The sequence below is a fragment of the Pterocles gutturalis genome, unplaced genomic scaffold, assembly GCF_000699245.1.
Source record: "Pterocles gutturalis isolate BGI_N339 unplaced genomic scaffold, ASM69924v1 scaffold28343, whole genome shotgun sequence".
In the NCBI taxonomy this organism is placed as follows: domain Eukaryota; kingdom Metazoa; phylum Chordata; class Aves; order Pterocliformes; family Pteroclidae; genus Pterocles; species Pterocles gutturalis.
The window spans coordinates 40,803-66,551 of record NW_010121444.1 but is presented as its reverse complement, the minus strand read 5'-3'; the positions used below and the strand labels follow the sequence as shown (position 1 = coordinate 66,551).

The 25,749-nt window shown below is 37.4% G+C and overlaps 1 protein-coding gene across 1 annotated transcript in view; it reads left to right on the top strand.

The window, feature by feature from the left end:
- Nucleotides 1–8,632: 8,632 nt before the first annotated feature.
- PLCB4 (phospholipase C, beta 4) overlaps nucleotides 8,633–25,749 on the top strand; it is a gene marked incomplete at its 3' end in the record, with an annotated part of 54,063 nt that continues 36,946 nt past the window's right edge. Inside the window, exons 1-6 of the mRNA XM_010077253.1 lie at nucleotides 8,633–8,727; nucleotides 12,718–12,798; nucleotides 13,098–13,157; nucleotides 14,463–14,606; nucleotides 23,667–23,746; nucleotides 24,310–24,363. Of these exons, the coding sequence (XP_010075555.1) occupies nucleotides 8,644–8,727; nucleotides 12,718–12,798; nucleotides 13,098–13,157; nucleotides 14,463–14,606; nucleotides 23,667–23,746; nucleotides 24,310–24,363 (503 nt within the window). The remainder of the gene's footprint in view (nucleotides 8,728–12,717; nucleotides 12,799–13,097; nucleotides 13,158–14,462; nucleotides 14,607–23,666; nucleotides 23,747–24,309; nucleotides 24,364–25,749) is intronic.

The window sequence follows — 25,749 nt, the reverse complement described above, 5'->3', positions numbered from 1 at the left end:
ATTATTCTTAGGATTTTAATTTCAAACATTTATTTTTGTCTTCCTATCGCAGTAAAGTACAGGAATCACTTCTGCTTGAGATCCTTTAGAGCACTAAGCCCCAGAAGGAGGCTAAAAAGAAGAAGATGAAGTTCTAAATGTCAAAATCGCTCATGATTGTAATTAAAATAATTGGCATGAATACTTCATACAGGTGTAGTTAAAAGGGAGAAACACTATTCATTGACTTAAAAGGTGTATTATTTGTCAGCTACAGATTACTTAACAACAATAGAAATTGTGTTATTAATTGCCCAAAGAACATATTGAAGACACTGTGTTTTTTTAAAATAAATTTGATAAGTCCCTTTCCTTTAGGGCTCATTGCTGTAATTATATAAGGTGTCAGATTTTACAAGACTGTAAAGAGAGAATTTGGGCTTAAGTAATTGAGAAAATACCTGAGATGTTTTGCAAGTGCTACGTATTTGTGATTTATTCTTTCATGAAGTAGCCCTTGTTGTAACACTGTGTTCAATTGAAAGCCACAAAGTGAAGTAATTAAACTTAATAAAAGTCACTGCTGGTTAAGTCAAGATACAGTGTATACATACATCACATGCTGTAGCGATTCAGAAAAGATCTTGACAACTATTACACTAACAATTGCTTTCATCATTTCATCAAAGTCCACTGTATTCTGTTATTACCTGGGGAGGCGATGGCTTCCAGGAAATGGAATGCTTGACATTATACTAAAAATAAGTCTTGAATGCCTCTAAAATGCCTAACTAAAGATAAAGCTGTAGCATCTTCCACATTTTTAGGCAATGTAATTTTATATATGGTTAGTGTTTATTGTTGGAATGAGACAAAACAGGGAAAGTTCTCATGTGAAGTGTTCACTTGACAGGTCAAAAGCAAAAAGTTACAATTAGATGGATATTTAATAATATGTGTAAATTAAAACTAATTATTTAATTACACACATAGCTTTTGATGAGTCAGATTACTAAATTCTCTCTACAATTTGACAGCATTATGAGCACATCCCCTCCTGAAATCATCCCTTGGGAAGAGCTTTGGCTTTCAGCTTGCTTTTGCCTTTACTGTTACGAAATTGGAAAGGGGAACACCAAATTTTCTGTCACCAGAAGGGAAGAGCAACAATACAAAACTACTTATTCAGTAAAATTTATAGTTTTATATGTCTGTTTCATTATTTTTTTGACAACTAAGTTTTTACTAACTTCCAGTTATGCTAGCTCTGAATTTTGACTTACTATTCAAATCATACTTTTCCTAAGAATGTGTATAGGTGACCTTCTGTTATTGCTGTAGGAGTTGCCTTGTGGACTATGTATGAGTAAAAACTTACCCTTTTTATTTTAACACTTTGCTGTTGAATTTGCCAAGTTGCTTTTGTTTTTCCAGACATTTCAAGTGACACCTATGTAAAGGCTCGTTATGGTCAGCTAGTGAAGCTAATGGCGTTAGTTTACAATGGTGGCACACAAGGACTGATTCTAATCCTGTCAGAAACTATGTGATGAGTCCAGATGATGTAAGTCATTCAAAAGGAAAAATCTGCTTCAGTGACTCCATGTTGCTGCTGCTTGTAGAAATAATTTGCCACCTTGGGACTACAAGTGTCTGTTCTGAGGATGAAATGTGTTAATTGTCTTTCTTTTTTTCAGTGGAGTGATATTCATGCCATCAAACTTTAGGCTCCTGAATAAAGTGTAAATAAAGGCCCTTCATTTGGGTTCAGATGATTTTCTGCAGATTCTCTGTATTAGTCTGATTAAGCTGTCTTTTAACATTATTACCATAATCAATGCTTTTTATTTTTTCTGTACAAGATAAAAAATATATATAATTTATAAGAAATAGTCTGTTTCTTACATTGAATTTATTTAATATATAATTACATTTATTCTTGAGAATTAATGAACTTTGAGTTTATAGAGACTTCTGTGGAAGTCCATTCTCTTAGAGAATTTGGAAATTTCCTTTTTTCTGAAATATTCCTGATGCTACTGTAAACACTTGTTTAAGATGGTTTTGTATGAGGTTTGTGTGCGCATGCAGGGTTGTTAGTCTGCACTGCATAAAGCAAGCTGATAATGCACTCCAGATTTTTTGCCTCAGTCCCTGTTGGGCAGGCTCCCACTAAATCAATTAATCTAGAAGTTTGTGAGGAATTAGGCTTGAGTGAATAATCTCACTGAGAAGTTTTCCTTAATGGCTTGATTTAAATATATTTCTATTTATCAGAACATGGTCTCGTTATACTGTTGCAAACTAGCTTACCCAGAATAAGTGTATTTACATAACTAGTATGTCTCTTTACATACCATTCACTTCTCAGAAAGTGGAGTGCCCACCAAAAAAAGGATGGGTGGTAAGTACTTATAGCAGATGAGAGTTTTAGAATGAATGGGAAGGCTGGGAAAAAACATAGATATTAACAAAACAGGAAGGCCTTAGGACAAGAAGAAAGACATTAAAGAAGCTGGGAGGTCATCTTTGGGTCCTATGGTCTTTCCTAGGAATTCTGCTTGTTAGCAATAATGGCTGTCATCAGAGGTGATGACTGAACTTCAGCTCAGACTCCAGGCAGGACCATCTCATTTTCAGCGCTATGGTGTAAACAATTTGTTTTCTGCTGTCAGCAACAGATACACTAATTTCTTAGCCTGAAGTAGAGCTCTGCAGTGGGCAGCCTTGTTGAACTTGTGTGAAATGCTGAAGAAGGGGTTAGTTAAGAACAGACCACTTCTTGTTTTTGGTTAACCTCTTAGCTGCCCCTGCATGCCAATGCATTCCAGCAATTAAAACAAAATGGAAAATGAGATAGTTACTAAACAATACATGTTTGAGTGCCTGAACTCTGCATGTCTTTTGTTGCTTCTGGACCTTGTTTTTGGGAGAACTGTTTTAAGTTGGTTCCATTAGCTGTCATATACTGCATTTAAAAATAACCTGCTGAAAAAGCACTCTTTTTAAAAAAGAAAAAAAAACAACAAACAAAACAACCCACAACAAAATTTGACCATGGAAGAGCCTGGAGAGCTGTGAAATCTTAGAATTGCTTTACAATATAGTGTGGATACTGCAGAAATTCAGCAATGTGGTTCTCACCATTACTTTTTAGAAAAGACTCACGCTGTGGTGGTTTTTGTTTTCTAAATTTTCTTAAAACTTACTCTGCATTTTAAGTTCTTGTGTAGAAACCAAAGTTTTATGTTTGAAAAACACTCTGTCTGCATTTTGTGTATAGTAATGCTGGTACATTTAGGACCAAATAAATTTGATGCTGAGGAGTAAATGTATGAAGATCTGAGTTTTCTTCCTGTGAATCTCTAGAAACAATTGTAGTATTTGCATATGAAAGCACTTCAGAGCCTTGTTAAAAATGAAGGGGGATATTTTTAGAAGAATTTCAGTGTGGTGCTGCCTGTTTAGCCTTGGACAGCCAGTTTCTTACTCTAGTCCACAACACTGCAGGTAGACTTGCTGGATTGGGATGAACTCCATAATAAAACTAAAAAGTTATAGAGGTCTGCTGATGTAGATCTGTTTGTCTTTGTTATGAAGAATCTTGTTTACCAAAGGGCAGTGGTGGTGAAGGATATATGTACTTCAAGGGGTAAAGAGCGAGAAATACCTTAGTTTTATTTTTTTTAAAATGCTTCCTTGTATCTGTAAGAACAAGATGATATGTGTCTGGGCAAGATTACTAAACTCAGCACAGTGGTCTGTGGGTGCTTCACCCATGAAACTCATGCAGACAGTAACTGGTGCATGTTTAGGTGCGTGATTTGAAGAGGTAAGTGGTGAATTGGCAAATGCAGAGTGTGGCGCCTCCTTGCTTTTCACTCAGCAAATAGTGATTCATTCCAGGGGCAAAAATAATAATTACTAAAAAAAACCCTGCAAGTATTGTTATAATATCCAGGGCTAAGCAAACTGCGGAAATTGTGAGTTACTGCGTTTTAGACTGGAGGGGGGGGATCAGCTATAAGGAATATTGCTGTCCTTTCCAGCAGTGTCTCAACATTGACAGGATGTTTATGGGATCCAAGGAGTATCCTATCCATCATGCTAGCAAGCCCTGTGGGTTAGTTTAGAATATCACCTCTTTCCCAAACATTTCTCTGCTTTGTGTTAACAGAATCTTTTCCTCCTCCTGTTCAGCCACACCTTGTCCTTCTTTTGGTCAAGAGTGAAAAACCCAAGGGTTTATAGTCCCTCCACCCCTGACACCCCAGATTTAGCTTAGTACAGCCAAGCTTACACAAGAGGAGGACTTCCGTGTTAACTATTGCTGTTATGATTAGCTTTGTCTCCTCGTTCTTTGAGTACTCCAGGTGAATCAAAAGGTGCTTTTTCTCATGTGATTCTAATCATGTCTTTGGCATAAATCAGTGTTGAAAGAAAGGCGGATAGCTCAAAAGGTATTTAACTACTGCACTTGAGAGACTTTACCTGCTTCTCTGTTGTGGTAATTGATTAAGTCCTGAGGGCTATTTTATACTAGTGTTCTTTCTGCTTTTATGAACGGTATGTATTCAGAGGCATTTTTATACTTTAAGAAGCCTAAATCAGTGAGAAGATTTTTATTTTTAAAGGATGTTTAAAAGTTTTTAAATTTAAATTTTACTGTCTTTAAATTTAGTTCCTAAATTTTCTCTCTCCCAGTTGAATCATCACACATTTCGTTGTTATTAAGTTTCTTTAAAGAGAGGAATTCTTGGTTCTCATCATAGTGAGGGTATATGCATGCGTATGTTTGCAACCATATGAATGGTAAAATGTTATGTTTGTTCGAGTTTGATGGGTGGGTGGGGTTGTTTTTGGTTTTTTCCTTTCTTTGAACTGCTTAAAAATTGATGAAGATTAACTGAGCTCCAAAGAGTAATGGGAATATTTTGTATTTTATTTTTATGATCTTAAAAGCTAACAGGTTTACGGAAGAATGGATTTTTGAGAAGAGTGTAAGAAATGTGAGAGACTGAAAAGAGCTTTTCTAAGGGCAGAGAGAATTTTCTTCACCTTCTGCACAGCTGCCAAAGCATATGGCTTAAAAATCTTGTTTGTTACAATTCATCTGACTCCTTGCTACATGTGCTCAAGCCACCTTTCCCTCACAGTTCTTCTGTCTTAGTTCATCTGTAAACAGTATTGACTTGTGAGAGAGCAGTGCTAATGAAGCGATTGGTAAGATGGTAAATAACAGTGAGCTTGAGTCCCTGAGACGCAGCCTGATTGCTTGATAAACTATGAGCAATCAAATGTGTTTTCTTGCAGCTAAATGCAAGGTTATGCAAATAAGACGAAAGACTGTAATTCTGGTTTGCATGATGAAGGGCTGGGCTACTGTGTCCTGGTCCAGACCCAGACCCCAGCCTTCAGAAAGGCAGCTGGAAAAGTGGAGACAGTTCAGACTGACTCTAAGATTTGAAAAATGTGCATTGCAGCATAAACTGAAGAGCTTGATTTGTTTAATTTATCAGCAATGAAGTAATGAGGCAACTTCATCATATTCTGTGAGTACCCGGATAAGGAGATCTCTGTGAAGGAGGGATTTTTACAGAGCTGTGTTTCTGTGACTGGATGATGAACTCAGCAAAGTTCAAACTGGTAGTAAAGTGCATGTTTGTAGTGCTGAGGTAATTAGTCTTTCTGAAAGATAAGTGTCTGTTCAAGCACCCTTTACATCCAGGATTCAGAGTGTCACATGCTGGATGGAATGTTATGATGTGTCTTATACAGGAGTTTAGAGCAGTTGCAGAGCTTGTAGGTTTTAAAATCTCTGGCTGTATGGGGTTAAATGCCAGTAAAAAACGGCCATACAGGCTAGGGATTGTGGAAGGGTGTTCTTCACAGTCTTAAACATGTCATCACAGTTCTTATGATTTAGCACAGAATACATCTGCTTTTCCCAGAAGGTCTTTGCATGCTGACAGCATGTATTGCAGTGTGAACTACCTGTCATATTTGAAGTAACTTTTCTTCTTGGGAACATTCTGATAGTAAAAGTCATTTAAACAGATAACAGAATGGTCAATATGCCATAAAAATGGAGTCTTTATTGCTTCAGGTGTGTATGTTTTAAGTTTCCTTTAAATCTAGGGGATATTTTCCCAAGACCTTTGAGAATTTGTTGTGTAGTATGGGGTTTTGTTGGTTCTGGTTTCAACTTAGCAGTTAACAAAGCCTGTGAAGTCAGAAAACAGCTTTCTGAAGCTGTGTTTCTCTGAATGTAGCTTTGCTGTAAGAAAAAGCACTGAGTTTTCAAGGTGGTGTGATTCTACTGAGCTACTGTGTGAAGTCTGTGAGCTGTGTAAAACAAGATGCCATCATGCTACTGTAGCGGAGTAGCTGTCCTATTATGCAACTTCCTCTGTGGAATGAGGAAAAAAGTATCTCTATGCTGATAGAGACCCCAAAATTATAAGTGTATTTTTAAAAAATAATAAAAACTCAATAATTTGGCACATTCCCTGAAAGGATCTCAAAACATCTCATGGTCCTCATGAGGGAGATGATATTACTCTTTTACGGAGTGTTAAGAGCCAAATGCTTAGGGTTGGCAAAAAGAACAGGGGGCTTTTGATAAGATATTAAACGTAGCTGATTGCCTCTTGGCCCTAGTTCCTTGTCCTCTATTTTGTTCAAAGCATCTCTTCATCGGGGGAAAAAAAAGTACACGAGTAGCCTTAGATATTGTTTTGCTTCTTTTTCTTTTAGTTGTAGAGTACAGATATGTTTTTGAGTATTCATCCCATTTTCAACAAAAGTGAGCACTTAATGGTGAGACAGATACATAACTGTCAAATTGTATTTTTTATAATTACAGAGAATGAGTTAATTTATCTTATTCCTAGTGCTTTGGAAATGTGATATATATTTTTGGTATTTCTGTATCAATGACCAAAAACGGGCAGGAGATGAAGAGATGGGCAACATCAAGATGTATTTTGCTTATTTTTTTTTTCAGTAGTAAGGATATTTTTTCAGTTGAAAACTATCAAAAGTAACTGTTCTTAAAGATGGTGTTGGATGGAGTCTTTTAACAGTATCTTCTGAGTTCTCGTTTTGTTCTTTTTCTTGTTAGAATATTTTTGGTAGGAATGAAAACAAGACAGAGAAGGAGGGTACTACAAAATTCTTTTTTTTTTTTTTTTCAACACTTGCATCTATTCAACGCTCTGTTTAAAGTTCAGTCAAAGTAGAAATTTCTATCTAAGAACATTGTGGAAGCACTGTTACCCAATTGGTAATATTTTAGTCTACTATTCAGGGTTTTGGCATACAAAAACACTACAATGATGGTTTGCATAGCATAGATTACACAGACTGTTGTGCTCTCTCTTGAATTTTATGTATGCTTTTATTCTTCACACTTAGACAAACTTTGCTTGGGCTGACTGCCTGCATTGTAACGGAGCAAGAACTGTTGTGGTTACGCTTAGCCCTGTATCATGCTGCTGGAGAGGGTCAATAATAGATGAACGTTGTCCATTGTCAGAGGAGGGCTAGGGCAAACAGACAAGAACTGGATAAGGTGGTGTTCACCTGTGAGACAGGCATGTGAGGTCAGATTATTGTGCCTGTGTGCTGTATTTGTCCTTAATATACCATTTCACCAAATGATTTACTAACATGTCTGAGTCAGTCTTGTCTTGCTGTTGCCAAGCATATTGCCTCTCATGCAAGACTTTCTGGTCTAGTCTATAAAGGAATAACCAAGATACTGTGTGTCCTCAATGACATTAGTAAGCAGGAACAATGCAGATGCACTTCAGATAAAATGAACTTCACTGTTTCAGAGTACATAGTTGAGACATTTTCTGGTGTAAAGCAACATAACCTAGAAGGCACCAAGGTGGTCAAAAGGATACTGAATAATTCAGTAGTCTTTATTGAAACATCCGTATGTTATGACTTTGGTATTATATTCCAAATTAACAGTTTTGTTCACATTCCTAGACTTGCAGAAATGCACAGTGCCACTAGCTAATTTTATTTAATGTCCTATATCCCTAACCAGTTTTTTTCCCTATGAATGTTGACCTATATATTATCCATGTCTTAAGCTATGTATAAAATACCACTGAAAATAGCCAGGACTTTATTTAATATAAATGGATTTTGAAATCAAAACACAGAGGAAAACTGTGTTTTGCATATGTTTAGAATGTTCAAAGAATGTTTAGAATGTATATGCGGTTTAGAATGTTCAGAAAAACCCTGTCTATATAGGATCTGATGTTTTCGTGTAAAAAAGCAACACTCGTATATTATAGGTGGTGGTATTCTGTGTCACCTGGGTCTCCATTAATCCCGGCCTCATTGTACTGTAGAGGTGATGGAGCAGATATTTAAACTAAAGCAATGTTTCAGTGCAGGTGTTTTTTTCAAAGAATAAGTTCAGGCATACATTTTGCAAATATTTTTCATTTTAAAGTTGTGAAACAAAAATACTTTTTTGAGGAGAACTCTTGATATGTAAGTGCACTGTAACATTTTAATACTTCTGTGTGAAAGGAAAAGCTAAAAGTAACTTTTTTCCTGCTTAAACTTTGAAATGCTCCTTTTAAAGACAGTAATTGAACTATACTTTTTCATTCCATTTCAGGTTTTTCATCTATAATCATGGCAAAACCTTATGAATTTAACTGGCAGAAGCCAGTTCCCTCTTTTATGCAAGATGGAGCTGTGTTTGATAGATATGAGGAGGTAAGAAGCCAGTTGTGTTTAATTGGCTATCCTCTTTTAAATATGTACCTGTTATGGAATATTTCATGTTTTGCTTTCATTGTGCACAAATAAACTTTCGAATGCAGAAATGTGTGTGGGGAGGAAATACCAACATGCTTTATTGCTATACATCTTTTTTGTTTTTAAAATAAATAAGTTAAAATCAGAGGGATTAAATATATTTTAAAATAAGCCCTGAGCAGGAGAAAGGAAGATTTGGATCAAAATATCTGTAATGTGCATAAAGCTCTCATCTTTGCCGATTTATAAAGCGCATCACTGGCAAAGTGAATCTTTCCTTTTTTTGTACATCTATCAAATAGGGGGGATATGTCTTTTTTAATATATAAACTGAGGACCTGTGTCTCACTCTGGAAAGTAAGAGATCACAAAACATTTATATTCTGATTCAAATGCATCATTTGAGATCTGGAGTGGTTTTATCTCCTTCAGAAAGTCAACCTGTACTCTATCTGAAATATGATTACTATGATGCTGCTTTCAGCTGTGCTTTAATCCAAATCTATTAAAGGCATGCAAACCAGGACATTTTACACAGACAGACAAAATAAAGTGCTGACACATTTACCTTATGCTTAGCATCGATATTGCTGTGAGAATGTTTTTATCAGGGTCTATTTTCAGTCTTGTTTGGACAAAAAGTATCTAAAAGTTGAAGGTTCTCAGTGAGTGCCTTCAGGGATATTAGTATTTTCCTCCTGTCTTTTGAAATGTAAGTAAAAGGTATTTTTTGTCACGAGGACTGCCAAGATAGGGATAGTTGTTTTACCCTGTGTTTTCAGTTTTGGGGACAGATAAACTAAGAAGATAGTAGTGGATGTTGAATTCCTTGGAATGAAGGTTCATAAAAGCTTTATTTTTCTTCAGCAAACACAACTCCAGAAGCTCAGCCTGTGAGGATTCAAGTGAGGGGGTATTGGCTCATGGTTGTTCTCTTGTACCTTAGATGAGAAATGGAGAATGGGCAGATACAGAAAAGAGTTTAAGTGCTCTAATTTTGGTGTGAGACCAAGAATGGTCAGTGAGGCATCTGGGTCTTTGATGTAGTGATAGGGAGAATGAGACATCTGAAAAGTAATACTTTTGCAGTGTAGGTTGGTGTACCCAGCAGGCACCCGTGCGAGACTAGATAATGCTGGGCAGATGTGGGATGAGATGGTAGCACCAGAACTCTTGCTGCTCCTTGCAGCTGAATTTACTGCCTTCCAAAACCCTGTAGTGAGGGGATCCTGCTTGCCACCTGTGGAGCAAAGTGTTGTTTGTTCATCCACATGGTATTCTGTATCTGCATTGCTTGCTGCAAATTTTGCTACAATTTACTCCAGGTTTGCTATGGTACCATTGGGAGCCTGGTTTGTTTCCTTGAAGGGGACTCTTTTGGAAACATTAAAAGGCTTTCACGTACGTAACCAGCTGTACATTTTATCTGCAATTTTACAAGAATCATCAAGGGCTGTAAAAAAACCCCAGGGACTCAGAAGTTAAGAGCTGTACCCTGTAAACAATGAGCACTTGATGGTGTGGCTGTTTGATATCACATTTATGATATACATAAGCTATTATTTAATTGTGTTGTGGTAGTAACTAGATAGCCTACTCAAGCGAGAGATCATTGTTTTGGAAATGCTACACAAACATAGCAAGATCAAATCCCTATACCATAGGGCTTGCAATTTTCAAGAAAAATGTTTCAGATCTAGGCTTCTAAATTTCACGGAAATTCTGTGCTTAATTCCCCACCCTAACAGAAGAGTCATGTTGGGGAAGAAAGAAATGGTAAGTGAACTAAGGCCATACAGCAGGTCGGTGCAGAACTGAGTTTCGGGAATCCTGGTACAGGGTCTGGGTGACTGAACAGCTCTAGTACAGCATGAGAGATCTTTTATGTGCCCAAGTTTCGTTGAGTGGCTAGAAAAATCTGAGTTGCTGTCATGTCAAGCAGGATCCATCTTTAGCTGATGGATGAGTCCCTTAATGAGAAGGATTGCAAAATTACAGAAATATATTTTGAGCCAAGCATTATCATGTTTGCTGAAAAGTCTGAGTCTAGAACAGGGTTATCTCAGCAGAATATGGGAAATAAAAATCAGACATGATTAAGAATCTTACTGGTCATATTGCATCTACATGGTCTGATGGTAGGTGGTTTTTTATCATACAGAACAAATTGCAGAAAAAGTAATTTGATTAATAGAGTCAAGACTAGGGTGGAATATCAGCATGAATGCAGTTTACATAGACAACTTTCTGAAAACAACATTTTTGGTATATCAAGAGCTTTTTGATAGCTGGGGACAAAATAAATGACAAAAAACTGCATGCCTTTTATTGCATGAGTAATCTTTCTGGGAATGCAAGAGACATTCATTTTGATTGGTAGCTAGCTGCATTCTTATGTGAAACAGGAGTCCAAGGGCTGTAAAACTAGTAAATCTGAGGTGTCTGACAACAAGTAGGTTTAACAAGGGACAAGTTCTAGGGTGAAGGCAGGAAAATAGAAGTTATGGTGGAGAAGGATGGGCAGAGCAGTGCGTACTGGAAACTCGTGCATAGTGGTGTTGCCTCAGATTGAGTTGCAGCAACTTTATACTTTCGACGTTGGCTCCCCTGCCCTGTAAAATTAACATAGTTGTTTGCTACTTGGATGGAAAACTGTAATGTTTCAGTCCTTAAAACCTGTGAATCTTGTTTGAGGACATAAAATGCTGTCCAGAAGTGGTAGACACTGTTCAACAATTAATGTGTCCAGGGAAAAAGAGCAATTATCCCAAACACAGCATATCCTCCATGTACTCATCTAGGAGTGCTCAAGGACATTTCCCATCTGTTGATCCTGGAACTTACTTCATGCCCAGGGTTAAGTCAGGGTAAGACATGACCGGAATGTGACCATTCTTAAGCCCATCTGATGCCCCTGTTCCATGGCTGAAGCCAAAAAGGTACCTGTGGCTGCCACATGATGTCCTATATCCCTGGTCAAGCTAGGGAGCTACCTGAGAGTGACCCAGTGAGGACAAACTGTCCTGGATAGACTTACTGACTTAAAAGCATGCTCCATGGATTGAGGGCATTGGAGTTTTTACCTGGTTTTGTTGCCCTTGCTATATGCACAGGAGAGGACATGACATTTCAGAAAGGTACCTCAGTCTTTAATATAGAACAAAGCCCTGAGCTCTGAAACAGTGAACAGTGCTGTAGCCTGCACACATGCTTGTTTTTATTTAATTAAGGAAGTCAGGAAGTCCTGGATTCTTTTTTTCTTTAAGAAGTGATTGTTTCTGCACAATGTTATCCTGCGTTTTAGCCTAATTTATGATGTGTTAATTGAGGCTGGAGGTGTGTGGAGGAAATTTCTTTTTTAATTCAGCTAATATGATTTTTTGCCTTGTCCTAGTCTCTTTGATATGACATTCTGTATTTATTTCTCTGCAAATCAGTATTCTCCAAACTCTGCTTTCCAGATACTCTGGCTACAGAATGCTTGTGGCATGCATGCGTAGTCTAACAGAACAATGCTTCCCAAATTCTGAATGTTAAAATGAAATGTGATCATTTGATTCTGAAGTGGTATTGGCAAATTATATATTTTTAGCCTTTACATAGTTTGAAGCATTTAATTTTCAGTAATTTTTTTGAAGTTCCATTTCATTAAGGTTTTTGGTTAGGTAGGAATCGCTGTTTTTATTAAACAAAACAAATCTTCATAGTTGCAGAGAAGTAGGAAGATACTGGATAAATGCATACCAATGTCTCAAATGGCAGCACAAAGACAAAAAATTGAAATTGTTAATTTTTTTAGAAGTATGTCTCACTCATTTCTGATTGCTTTGGGAATAGCAAATTCTCCAGGAATGTATTTAGGGAGAGATGTAACAATCCTTTATTTTTGAACAATAAATAAATTTATGACATTTGTCAAACTGACTAAAATAACTTTCTTCTCTGTAGGAATCTTTCGTCTTTGAAAGCAACTGTCTCTTCCAAGTGGATGAATTTGGCTTTTTTCTGAGTTGGAAAAGTGATGGAAAGGTATATTACAATTATGTCAGGAATATATATTGGATATTATTGCACTTGGTTTATATTCTGGATAGTTTTTAAAATCTAAAATACTGTGTTAATTTATTTACAAAACTAGCCTTAGTACTATTCTTTTAGAATTGACAGAAGTATTTAAGAGAGAGTTAACTGATATAAAAGGGAAATGTACTGTTTAGTGTTAATTAACAGTGTTTGCAAATAAGATTAATTATTTATTTTTGCTGCAATTCCTAATGGAGCCACGTGTTGACAGACCTTTGAACTTGTACCTTTTTTTGCCGTTTCAGGAAGGACAGGTATTAGAATGCTCCCTGATCAACAGTGTTCGTTTTGGAGCTGTACCAAAGGTACTCTATAGTTAGTTTATACTCTTCATTTAAACACAGAATATTTAAACTGAAAGTTAAATGCAAGATTAAGTTAATTCATTTAAAAAAAATACCAGCAACACAACTTATAGTTTACAATCACAGTCTAAAATGTTAAGTTTTGAAGTCAAGTAATTTGGTGTTATTGCAGTAGGAAGGTTCTGTCATCTGGTCTTTCTGATGTAGTACATTGCTCAGCTTTCAGGATGCAGTGAAAGCAGAACAGGCATTAAGAGCACGTATTGGGAGTTTTTCATTATTTTGTACAGTGTATTGTGATACTTGTTTTAGGGATCTGGAAAAAAGATGTTTTGTATCCAAATGTTGTTCCTATCTGTTTAAATTTTGTTGTATCTTCTTGCTCCATTGACATAAAATGTAGAAAGTTTTGTTTACATCCCCCTTTGTACAGTTAGATGTCAGAGAGGACAACTGGTTGCTATCTGCCATTTTGAAGAATATCAACAGAAGTGCTAGCTAGGAGTTCTGGAGAAACCCAAAACTTTGGAAAATATTTTCAGTGTTATTCTTCAGAAGGGATACATAGAATTTTCTCAAGTGAATTGTGGTCCTCCCTCCTCCAGGCCTTTAGTTTAGATTTGTTGTGAAGCAATACATCAGTTAATACCTCTGCATTTTCACTTTCATGTGTTAAATGTTTCTGTGGTAACTATAGATAGCTATCTGTGAGTAGTCCTCTTGGGAATCCATAGACTAAAAATCTTTCCCCCATAGAGAAGGGCCATGAGAATTGGTGGTACAGACAACCCCATGCTTCATGTGCCGAAAACCATACTAGTATGCTTCAGACTTCAGCTTTGTCTTTACATAGGTAGTTTGCTCTTTATGCCCATTAAATAGCTCTTGACCCTCAGCAGAGACAACAGCGATGTGTCATTAAGAAACAACCAAAATGTCACACAGATCGTAACCCTCAGTAACTTAGGACTTAGATTGGAATAATTTACTTAGAGATTAATTCTGTTCCTCTATTTCCAGTCCTTGGAGTGATTAATTTATCTCTTTTTGTGATGAAAATATAGGTAATTTCTAATCTAACTTTTAAAATATATATTTAAAATACTTTATTTACTTCTGAGTTCTCACAAGTGTGCTCCTAACTCTATGTCGTTTTTCGGGTTTACACACAATAGTTCTAAGTGAAATCACTCATTTAAGATAACTGGCAAAGGTTAATGTATATGGAGATGGAAATGCATCCTTACCATAGTGCATTGCATAACATTATTGCAAATGTAACAAGTTATTTATTCTGTTTAACAGGATCCCAAAATACTAACTGCACTCGAGGCTGTTGGAAAATCAGAAAATGAGTTGGAAGGACGGATAGTGTGTGTTTGCAGTGGCACAGATCTGGTGAACATCAGCTTCACTTTCATGGTAGCAGAAAACACAGAAATAGCCAAGGTATTTCACAATTAAACAGTGTGTGGGAGTTAAAAAAAAAAAAAAGAGAGTTCCTCAGCCATACTTGATTATTCTTCCTGAGTAAGTCAGCCTGCTTGGCTGTCTGAAATACCTGTAACACACAGGGATGCTGAAGGGAAGTGCAATTCCTTTCATTTTTCCTGGTGGGTGGAGCCCAGCCCTCCAAAATTTGTTCAGCGATAACCTAATTGTATTCTGTGATTCATATTATTTGAAAAGACAAAAGCAGGAAAGAAAATTCTTTACAGTTAAGGGGATTCTAGTGTACCCAAGTTCTTTTCTGTGTACCCAAGTTCTTTTCTGTTTCCTGTCCACATGGGACAGTCTTAAGAAAACAATGGTGCTTTTTTACACATCATCTGTCCTGAGAGCTTAAGATTGCGGTTCACAATGCAAGTTCTGTGGCTTCACCAAGGCCTGGTACTCCATCTATTTGTTCTTAACTGCTCTGAGAAACTTGGTCCAGAGTAATGATAGTATGCTACTAGCTTAGATCCAGAGATTCAAGGGATTTTATAAATAAACATTTTTTGCTTTTCTCTTATGATTGTAGGTACTTACGGTGTATTATCATCTCTTTTGCCTGTGAGATAAACATTGAATAGTGATCAGTAACATACGCCTGTTAAATTCCCTCCTTTAAAACTCTGTATCTGTTTGCTGAATACGGCATCACAAAATTCCCTGGCATGGTTGATTTTTCATTGCCTTGGATCCGTATCTCTTTAAACACTGGCAGTACCGAGTAAACTCCATGATAGGAGAAATACTTGTATAACTTACATGGGTACACTAAATTGATCTTACTGTGTGTATTTTCAGCAGGCTTCCAGGGAAATAACGTGTGACGGTTATATTTTGAAAACATCTATGAAGCAAAGAAAAGGAGATGCTGGCAGCTTTCACTTTTATACTTAACCCAACAGTGTCTCTGATTTATTCTGAGAATAGAAAGTTGGAATTTTTAGCCACCTTACATTCTCAATAAACTGTATTAGACTAATTGGTTTGTGAGGAGTATGTTGGCCACTTATATAGACTGTCACAACAGGTGAGTTAATTATACTGTCTAAAAGATCTACTGCTTCATTAACTGCCCAGATGCTTACCAAAAATGGTGTGTCATGCTGCAGTCAGCTTATGGGTAGGTGCTGAGAGGCTCATAAATGTGAGAGTCTTGCATTTGGGAGTCTTTCCACCAAAATATATATCCAGAACTTGTCAACAATGGTGATCCACCTGATGTAATACATTTGAGGCACAAGGGAGAGGGTAAAGCAGATCAAGGCAAAAACAATGCAAAATTTTCTAAGTTACCTTTGCTGGTGATATGGGCATATGGGAAGTAATTTGGCCTGTACTGTATCGGCCTTTCATAGATGGTGTGTAATACTTGTTACTATACTTCTATGCTAAAATAAAATTTTCTAGGAGTCATTTGCACATAGAGCTATTCCTGCTTAATTCTTCTGGTTTTGTTCATGAGAAGACATCTTTCTTCTGGGACATGGTAAATCTATGAAGTGAGTCTTTGCCTGGCGTTAAGTATCTGTGCAGCTACTAACTGCACTTTAAAATAGACCTTGATTTAATCCATGTTCAAAAGTAACCCCGCCTTGTAAAATGACAGAGGTGAGAGTTTGGAGAAAAAGAGGCAATGATTGTAGCTTAAACAGCCCAGCTGTGCATAAGGGATGCATCTGTGCTGGTTTCTGCTGTTTCCCCCTCTATTGCCATGATGAAGGTGGGCATTACTTGCTGTCGATCATTCAGCTCTTCCTCAGATAAACCAAGATTAGGATTGGTTGGTGCCTGATTAGGATACAAGGGAATTTGGTGACAGTTCCAAATACAAAAGCCAGAAGCTTTCTACCCAGAAAGAGGGTGAAAAGATACTCTACTTCTGTAGGTAATGTTTTAAAGTTGGAAAATAAGTAATTGTTATTCACTGAAGGCTGGGTTATAATGGGACTGAGTAACCTGACAAAGAAGGAAATTAATGCAAGTTCCTGGCTTCTTCAGGCTACCAGTGTAAGGAGTAGTATTGGTGGGAAGCAGATACTGCCAGGTGGATAGGACAGGATGGCAGAGTGTGGGGGCAGTCCCTTAGGGGTGCCCTGACTGTGGCAGGTGAACATAGAGCTGATGCCTTCTGTGGGCAGTGGTGAACCCTCCATTCCGGGCACAGCTTGTCACAGGCTATCTGTTGTGATCTGTCATCGTCTCTGCACTAGGGCAGCCCCACCTTCCTCTGCCCCTTGTGGCGATGTGCTCAGCAGGTCTGGCCAAGTCATCGCTGAGCTCCAAGTATAGCTGTTCCAACAACAAGAGTGTGTTTATTATCTCTCCACTTGTCTCCAAGCTCCAACTCTGGTATTTACATTCTATCTACTTAAATTTTATTGGTGTTTTCAGCTGAGAAATTGGTTTTAATTTCCACTCTTAAAATAACCACAAACTACAGTGTACTCTCAGTGATTGCAAGCAGCTGTCATGGACCACTTTAAAGAAACTCCATTGTGGTAGTAGATGGTGACTGTAAAAAGTGGAACTTAAAATCTAATGTTTTGAATCCTGATTAAATCAGGTGATATAAATTACTGTGAGCCAAAATTAAAACACACACACGCGTACTAGAGATGGTAGCATATGTGTGTATTTTTCTTTTTTGCTTCCCAAATGGACTTTCTGTGACCTAGTAATCTGATAATCTGCTTTCCCCAATCTAGGACGTTTGAAAAGGCCAGTGAGTGTTTGGGGGCAAATTTCCTTACTGTAGAAGCAATGTAGTGTTGATGTAAGGCCTTAGTGCATGGCACGCAGACTGCCTATCCAAAGCTGGTGTAAGTCTAATAAAGCTGTTGTAGTTCAGCAACCCAGAATCTGGACTTGTCTTCTTTGCTCATCCACTTTGGCAATGCATTAAGGAGTTTAATTTAAAAATATTAACCTAAGTCAAGTCAGCTTTTTTTTACATTCTTTAGTATTACTGCATACCAGGGGTAAATTTGTCCTGACAATTGTTCTTGCCCAGATCCAGCAGTGTTGTTGGGAAGGGCCATCTCTCCAGCTGATAGTTTCTGCCCTTCTGCCAGAAAGTACTGTTCCCACTGCCCTGCTGGCAGAGGACTTTATGTGAATGCTTCTAATTCACTTCAAGGAACAGCCATAGCATTAAGCTCCTGTCACCTATTTAGGGGCAAAGCTCACACCAGCATTTAAGATAACCTGTCTCTGGGAAGTGCTGATGCACACTATTCCTCTGGCAGTAGGTAGGGATGGGAGCAGCCACAGGGGAGACAGGGTGGGAAGGAGAGTGGAGTAACCTTTTACACTGGCATAGCTGAATTTGATAGAAAATAGATATTTTCTAAAGGTGTGTTACTCACTGAGACAGTGAATCACATGTTGATTGCTAACCTGTGAGCCACCAGAACGAATAGCATGTGCTGAAATGCTTTGTTACTCATGCTAACAAACAACATAAAAGTAAAATGCAAGCTTTATCATACAGCTAATAGTATTACGGCATTGAAGATGACTCTAGTTGAAAGCATTTCATTTTGACGTTCTTAAACTTCTCAGCTTTTCAGTTGGAATAGTATTTTTCATTTTCAGATTGATTTCTGTTTGTTTAAAATGGTTAAATGGACCACTGTGTTTTGGTAGTATGAAGCACTTCAGGCTGATAGTTTTTGTTGCTGTTCTACTATATGGCTCTTTTTGACTTACAAAGAAGTTCTATTTCAGTTGACCCTGACTATTTTCCATGAAACAAGCTGTTGATTATTTGCACGAATCATATTGCTAGGAAGGCAACTAGAAGGTAGCAGATGATTCCTACAGGAATATCTCAGTCACATAGTTCTCTTTTCCCGTAGCTTTGGTTTGTTCTGATGTTTCAAAGCAAAGCTTCCCAAGAAACCTGCAGAACATGCTTGAACAGAACTCTCAAAGTCTACTGCTGTTTTCTGTGTCCCATTATGTTAGTATATGGCTTATGTCTCACAGTCTATGTGATAAACATTTCTAAACTATGCCTGTCTTAAATATATGACCTTTGCTTACATGTTCAGGTAGCCCTGGGCCAAGTATGTAATACCACCTTCTCTAGAGAAATCTTCATATCCTAGCAAGCCTGTAGTTAAGTGTCTGTGATTTCAATGTGCTAGCTTTTCTGCTTTTTTCGTGTTCTTCCTTGGCTATGCCACTTGGCGTTATCAGTAAATTTAAAACTTCAGACTTGGTTCTCTGTAGCCAGGAAATGGATTTCACTGTGTAAAGCTCCACTGTGTTAGTCTGTATACAAAAGCAGCCAAAGTGAGTCTTCCAGCTGCTTTCAGAGTAGACCCCTCCAGTGCTGGAAAAGTCATTCTGGGGTAGAAAGCTTTCTTGAAGGGTGGAAGCAGTTTGGACACATCAGACACGTCCCAGTACAGTGTTTGTGTGAGCCTCAGCTTTCTAGATTAAATACTTGAAGTTGGAAGAGTCCCTTTTATCTTTTGAACAGAATTTTCACAGCAATATCGTGCAAGTCTGTGCTGCAATTGGTCAGGTAGGGGACAGGTTTTACACCATCACTAGTCTAGTCTCCTTGCTTTTACTGTCTTGTACATTAGAGGTATGGTAATTTCATAGAAGAGAAATCACTTCTGAGACAACTGCATTGAGAGAGGAGGGACATCTACTGGTCACAGCGCCACTGGCTGAGGGCAAAGTGCCAGGGAATCCTGCCAGGTCGTGTCTGTCTTGGTAGGAGTTGGGAAATATGGTTCTATTCTCCGTGGGTTTCCTGAACCTTCAAGCTATCAAGCCCTTGACTCTCACAGCCAGTCACAGGCACTCAATACCAAAATCGGAGGACAATGCCTCCTTGCTTCCCAGTGTTCCCGATGCTTGAATTAAGTAGAGTGCAACTGTGGAGAGACTGCACGGAAAAAGTGAAGGTAAAATCTCAAGAAGTCTGGGAAATACTGACCTCATCTGTAAATAAGCCATGGATGACCTTGTCTAGAATTTTATGAGATGTAGGTTACAGTGATTTTTAACCTTTTGTAATTTCTGCCCTTTTTAACCCTCCTAAATGAAACGTTGATAGCTAAAACAGAGCCAAGCTGTTAGACTTACCTGTGTGCCCAGCCACTGCTGCCTGTGTTTCATTGATGAACCTCAGCTAACGCAAGGACACTAAGTGCCTTAGAAGCATTTGAGTACTACAGCAAAAGCTGAGAGTGCTTCTTCCATAAATTTTTCTTGCACCTTCTCCTCACAGAGATATTTGACAATGTTGAATCTTGTTAGGCAAAAACAGCACAATCTGCTTATTCCAGCCTGCAGTGTACTTGGATTTTGTCCTCTAGTGTCAGCCTAAGAGTCTGTGTTTAAGGTGTACTTGTCTTTGTTTCTTTTCATGGTTGTTGTTTCTCTAGGATTAGATAGTAGGGCCCAGGTTCCTCTTTTATATGAATCTGAAATAATTCTTGGTATATAGAGAGCCATTCAGGAGTTACATTGACAGATTACAGGTACTGAGACATATTTTGAAAATCTGTAAATACTTAGCGCTAGCATCAGTAAGAATCAATTGTATCCTGTATTTCTGTGAAAAACACTTTGTAATTCTACTTTCTGTAAGACCCAAGTGTATTTCCTATTTACCTAATTTCAGAATTTCATCTTGTTATAGGATTTTCCTTCTTTGGAGAGGGCATGATTTGGAAATGCTGAGCACAGAAGAGCTGAGGATCTTTATGCCTGGCATACATAGTTTTACAGGTCTTTCAGCTTCATCTGTAAGAGTGCTCTCGTAGCACCACGAGCAAGGCTGCTGCTATGTTTATTGTCGTGTATTAGCTGAGAAAAATCTGAGCTCTTCTTTCATCCCTCCCACAAGGTCATCAGACAAGCGTACATTAGATCTGGGAATTGTTTGTTGTCAGGAAAGCAATATATTGCCAGCTTGCATTTGTCAATGTATTCAGGCTTTGGATATTTTGTGAGTGGATTACAGTGCCTTAGAAGTGATTATGAAGATAGTTGTTATTTGGAGACTATTGTGGCTCAAAAGGATGCTCTGTGTTGACCAGCTGACGAAAGAATTTGCATGTGTTGCACTGAGCCTGTATATTAATTTGTGGATGAGGAAATTTTTTCATCTTACATAATTTTGCTTCTATATTGTATGTTCACAATCCAGAAGCATTTCTTTAACTCAGTTCTCTTATTGCTGGTTAATTTAGGGCCAGCTGGTAACCGTGGGGAACATCTGATGAAACACTCCAGAAACTGCTTTAGTCCCGAACTAACTAGTCCCATTGTAGTGCAGCTGTGTGGTGTGGTACAGATAGGCAAACGTGTCTCTGGAACTGCCATGTCTTGCACTGGGGACATCGTGCCAATGTAAAGATGATTCATAGATGGACAGAGACTATTAAGTTCTTCCCTTGCTTGGTGCCAGCAGAGATGTGATGCTTTTGTGGTTTATCGGTGTTTGGCTATGGTTCTGTACCCTTTCAGGGTAAAAGAGAACAGTTCCTGATTTGGCACCTCTAACAGGAAAGGGCATTATAATTGACAAAAAAGATTAGGCAGTCCTCTAAAGTGGGAATCATCAGGATAATTCCTACAAAGGAATTGCTTGGTAAGTAGTTAGTGTGTTGATTTCTCTCTAGACTTATATTTTTTTCTGGCAGCGTTCCTTTTTGGCAACTGTTCTTGATGTACAGAAGTAACTTCAGAACTGCGTGCTGGATAACCTTACTTTTAAATGTTAGATGTTGTTCTGTCTGCTGTAGTTGCAATCCATTGCCTTCAAATCAGAATGGATCTCTGTGTTTTTATTTCCTATTGAAATGGTAACATTACCAGTATTGCACCAATGGCATTTTTTCAGCAGAAAAAAGGTTATTCACAACATGCATTTTACATAATTTAGTTTTGCAAGGTTGTTCTGTTTTTTTTTTTTTTGGTTTGCAGTGCATATGCCATTTTAGTTTATGGGTCAGTGTTGAAAGGCTGAGAAGCTTTTAAGGGACTAGAGACTAATTCAGATCATATGAGGATAAATTTTTGCATAGCTTTGACAGTGTTAATGCTGCAGTCATGTTACATTTTACTGTTGTTTTCTTTTTTAAGTCAAAACAACAAAACGATGACCTAAGACAAATCACAAAGAACGTCATTCCCAAGCTCAGATAGTTGATGATAGTTGAGTAATGATAATTGAATTTTGACAGTTCTAGGAGATTGAAATATATGTAAGACTTATTCAGACAATTTTCCTGAAATTATCACAAGCACTATTCCTATATCATCTTAGGTGAGAGAACATTTGTAGGAAAAGATAAGCATTCCCTAAATCTGTCAGTGGCTTCCAATTATGTCAGTTCTGATCGGTAATATTATCTCTCCCCATGAAGCTCGCTTTCTTTATATCCCTAGAGAGTTCATCCATACTATGACTTCTAAGTCATCTCATTCATGCAGTTGGGAAAAGAGAAATGGGAGGGCAGACTGTTACTGGTGAGTTGCTTACAAGCACAAAAACACACCTGAGAAAACCCCGGTGCTAGGTTTTCTCTTAAGTCAGACTTCTATTTTCAAATTATTCTTAGATATATAATTTGTTCTATTTGTATGCATATTTTATGCGGTATTTCTTAAAAATGATAATTTGAAGATGAATATTTAAATATTAATAAGTGTCTTAATAAATGGCTAATTTTCCTAATGCAAAATAGATTTATAAGGTCCATTTTTAAGAGAGTCTGATAAACAATTTCTTGTTTAAAAATAAGTTTGTGATGTGCTTGTAGTGTGTCATGAGTACAAGGGTCTGCTTAAGTGTGTTTATCTGCTGAATTGACACCTTAGACCTTGTTTTAGCCCACAGGGATTTACTGTCTGCGGTTTACAGTATGCCATTTTCCAAAGACGTTAGTATTCCTTCTATATAAATGCAGATTTTTTTCATCTATTTGCAGATGTACAGCACTCATTCATGAAAAGAAAAATATACTCATCTGCATCTATTTATAAGTGTCAAATTCTGGGTCCTGCCCAAGTCAGTTCAAGCTGCATGCACAGAATTTGGCCAGAAGCAAGAGGCTTCTTTATTTATAAGGTTAATGTTAAGCAGTGGACCAAATTCCATCTCAGTTCCACCTGTGTAAATTATCTGTTGAGTAATCCTGGCATTACAATGGTATAATTGAGATTGAACTTGGCTTGTAGTGCTGGTTTTGTTGGTGGTGGTGGTTTTTTTTCTCTTCCTATAGCTTTATTGTGACAGGACTCTTGCTGAAATCAACGAGTGTTCATATCAGGGCCTAATCCTTAAGCTTCTTCTATACGGTACTGCAAAGTCTAGATACAAACTATAGTAGAAAAATATATCCATAAAAAGGAATTAGATAAGTGCTGTAATGCTGCTGTTGGCTGAAAGTCATCCCAATGATAGCTGGAATGTTTTGCTTTTTAAGGATGAAAGCCAGAAAGCAAGAAGGACTTGAATATGTAACAGGGTGTTAGATGAGGTCAACATCACAGAACAATTGTTGTGCTTCCCTGTGGTTTGCTCTAGCTTATTAATATTTTGTTTCATTCCTTTTCTAAAACTGGTTTAAAATGTCATCACATATTGTATAATGTTATTTAGTAATAGCTAACATTGCCAGCCACAACTGAAAAGGAGGCATATGCTTATACAAGCTATGAATAGAAGCCTTAATAAATCAATCAATGGACCACTTGCCTTTGCTGGCAATAAACTGTTTTAATAGCACCGCTGATGCTACATGTAGTACTTGGAAGAATGGAAAGCACAATCACTTTATTTAGTGAAGGGTGAAATAGTAATGGATAAAATGTGGCTGGGCTTTTCCGTGGTGTTATAGGTTGTGAGGTGGGCATCTTTTTCCTCAGCTCAGGTTATTAACATTATCCATAGCTGCAAGGAAGAAGAGCCTTCTCCCAAGACAAACTTCTTTTTCCTTCTTCAGTTTTCCTAATTTGGTGTTTCTGTATTTTCGTGTTTTTCAGCAATGGGTAGAAGGGCTTGGATCCATCATACATAACTTTAGAGCTAACAATGTCAGTCCCATGACATGTCTCAAGAAACAGTAAGTTACTTTCTTTCTTCTCTGTTCTTCTTTATTTTTCTGTCCTTGAATTTTCCTTCTTGGAATTTTAAAAAATTAATAATATTTTCTTTTTCATAGTTCAACACTTGCCATCACAAAATACTGTAATAAAGAAAATGATGTTAAATTAGTTTAGGGTTTATCTTTCATTGTGACCAGAAGTCTCAAGTATATATCTGGCACCTGCCCAGGAGACATGATAAGATAATTTATAACTTTATTTGATTTATTGGTATTTCAAGTTTTAATTATCTGGTTTGTTATTTCATTGATGCATATGCAAATAAAACCCCATGAGTCTTTCTTGTCTTCGCACTCGTGTTAATTAATGTACTGATTCTTTTCGGCTGCTTTTTGCCTTTACAGTTACAGAACTGCTCTGCCTCAAGCATTAAAAGGTTACAGAAAAATGTTTTTATTACAAAACAATTATTTGTTTGTACTCATTTCACAGTCGTGGCAATAATTTTAATCTAAATATAAGTACCTAGATCCCAATTTTAATAAATAGTATTTTAAAAATATTTCATTCTTAATTTCAGCTGGATGAAGCTGGCCTTTCTAACAAACACAAATGGGAAAATTCCAGTTCGGAGGTAAGCACAATTCAGTGTTCAAGGTTTTTATCAGGTACTGGTTGTCTAATGTTAGTAAAATTCAGTGGCTTAATAATGAAATGTAATATCAATTTTATTGCTGATACTTTTGGTAAAATAAGTAGAGAACTAGATGTATTTAGCTGAGTTCTGTACCTCCTTGGTAAACTAGGCAGGACTTCTTTCTTCTTAGTCCACTTTAATGAAGATATGAGTACTTCTAATAGTTTCCAAAGTCACTTAGAGCTAGGATGATCAGTTTTCTCAGCTTAAAACTCCTTAAACTCTGGGTTGGGTTTTTCAGTTGTAAAACTTCATAAAATACTTATCAAAAGAACCATAAAAACTTCAGGCCAGTTAAATAGAGGACAAAAGGTACATTTTAGTCTGTAGACAGATACGGCTCTGCCAAAAATGCTTCTGCTTTTATAGGAACCCCCAGGTTACTATTTAGTGTTCTCCACATGGTAAATGAATTGTTGTGTTAGCTGTTGTCAGTAATGGAAAGCTAGAACAATGTATTTCTTTCTGTACAGCTATTAACTGTTACAAGTTACTGGTTTTCATTCCTTTCTGGCTAGACAGTAGTTCTACTCCCTCCTGCTCTAGAAATTAATTGGTGCTGCTACATGGAGCTTCTTTCCTCTTCATGCAATATGTGAAAACCACACTTTTGGGGCATGCTGTTTTTTCATAAATAGAAACTCACAGAAGGGAGCAAAGAGGACTTTGTCAGATAAGCCTCGCAGAATTTTTTTTTTCAAGGGAGAAAGATTGGATTTTGCATCAGAATTTGCAAAAAGACAAAGGGCCTTCCGTGCTGCCTTCCAGTTTTCTTTATTTTCATGATTCAAGTGACACCTTGACAGTGTTAAAGCTGCTTCAGTGTATTAATCCTTCAACTTTCACATTGCCAAGCCCCTGTGTATTTCTCAAACTTGAACTAAACTTCCATGAGGCACCTTCTTAGCAGAAGTCCCATGAGAAATATCAACTGAAGGGTCAAGATGAGGGAACAATACTATAGGGACAAATTAATTTTCAAGACTGTAGAGCTTGATACCTGTGTTTGAACATACGTGTTCCTCAGTATGAATTTATAGTGTGCTTTCTAGCTTGTCTGAAAGTGTTTCTACCTTGAGATATTTTACCTCACATTTAGTGAGACATAAATGGTCTCCATTGTGCTACAGCACACTCATTTGTGTACGCAGGCAAGCCACGTATTGCTGAAGAGAGTCTGGTCCGCTGGTTCCAGTGTATTAAATCTTCGTGCCAGATCTGCAGTTTTGAGTTTAGAGGACTTAAATGGTCTCTTAAAACCGAATATTTTATCTTAAAAATGTTTCCATTCCAAGAGTTTGTTTTTTTTCAAATTTGCACTCT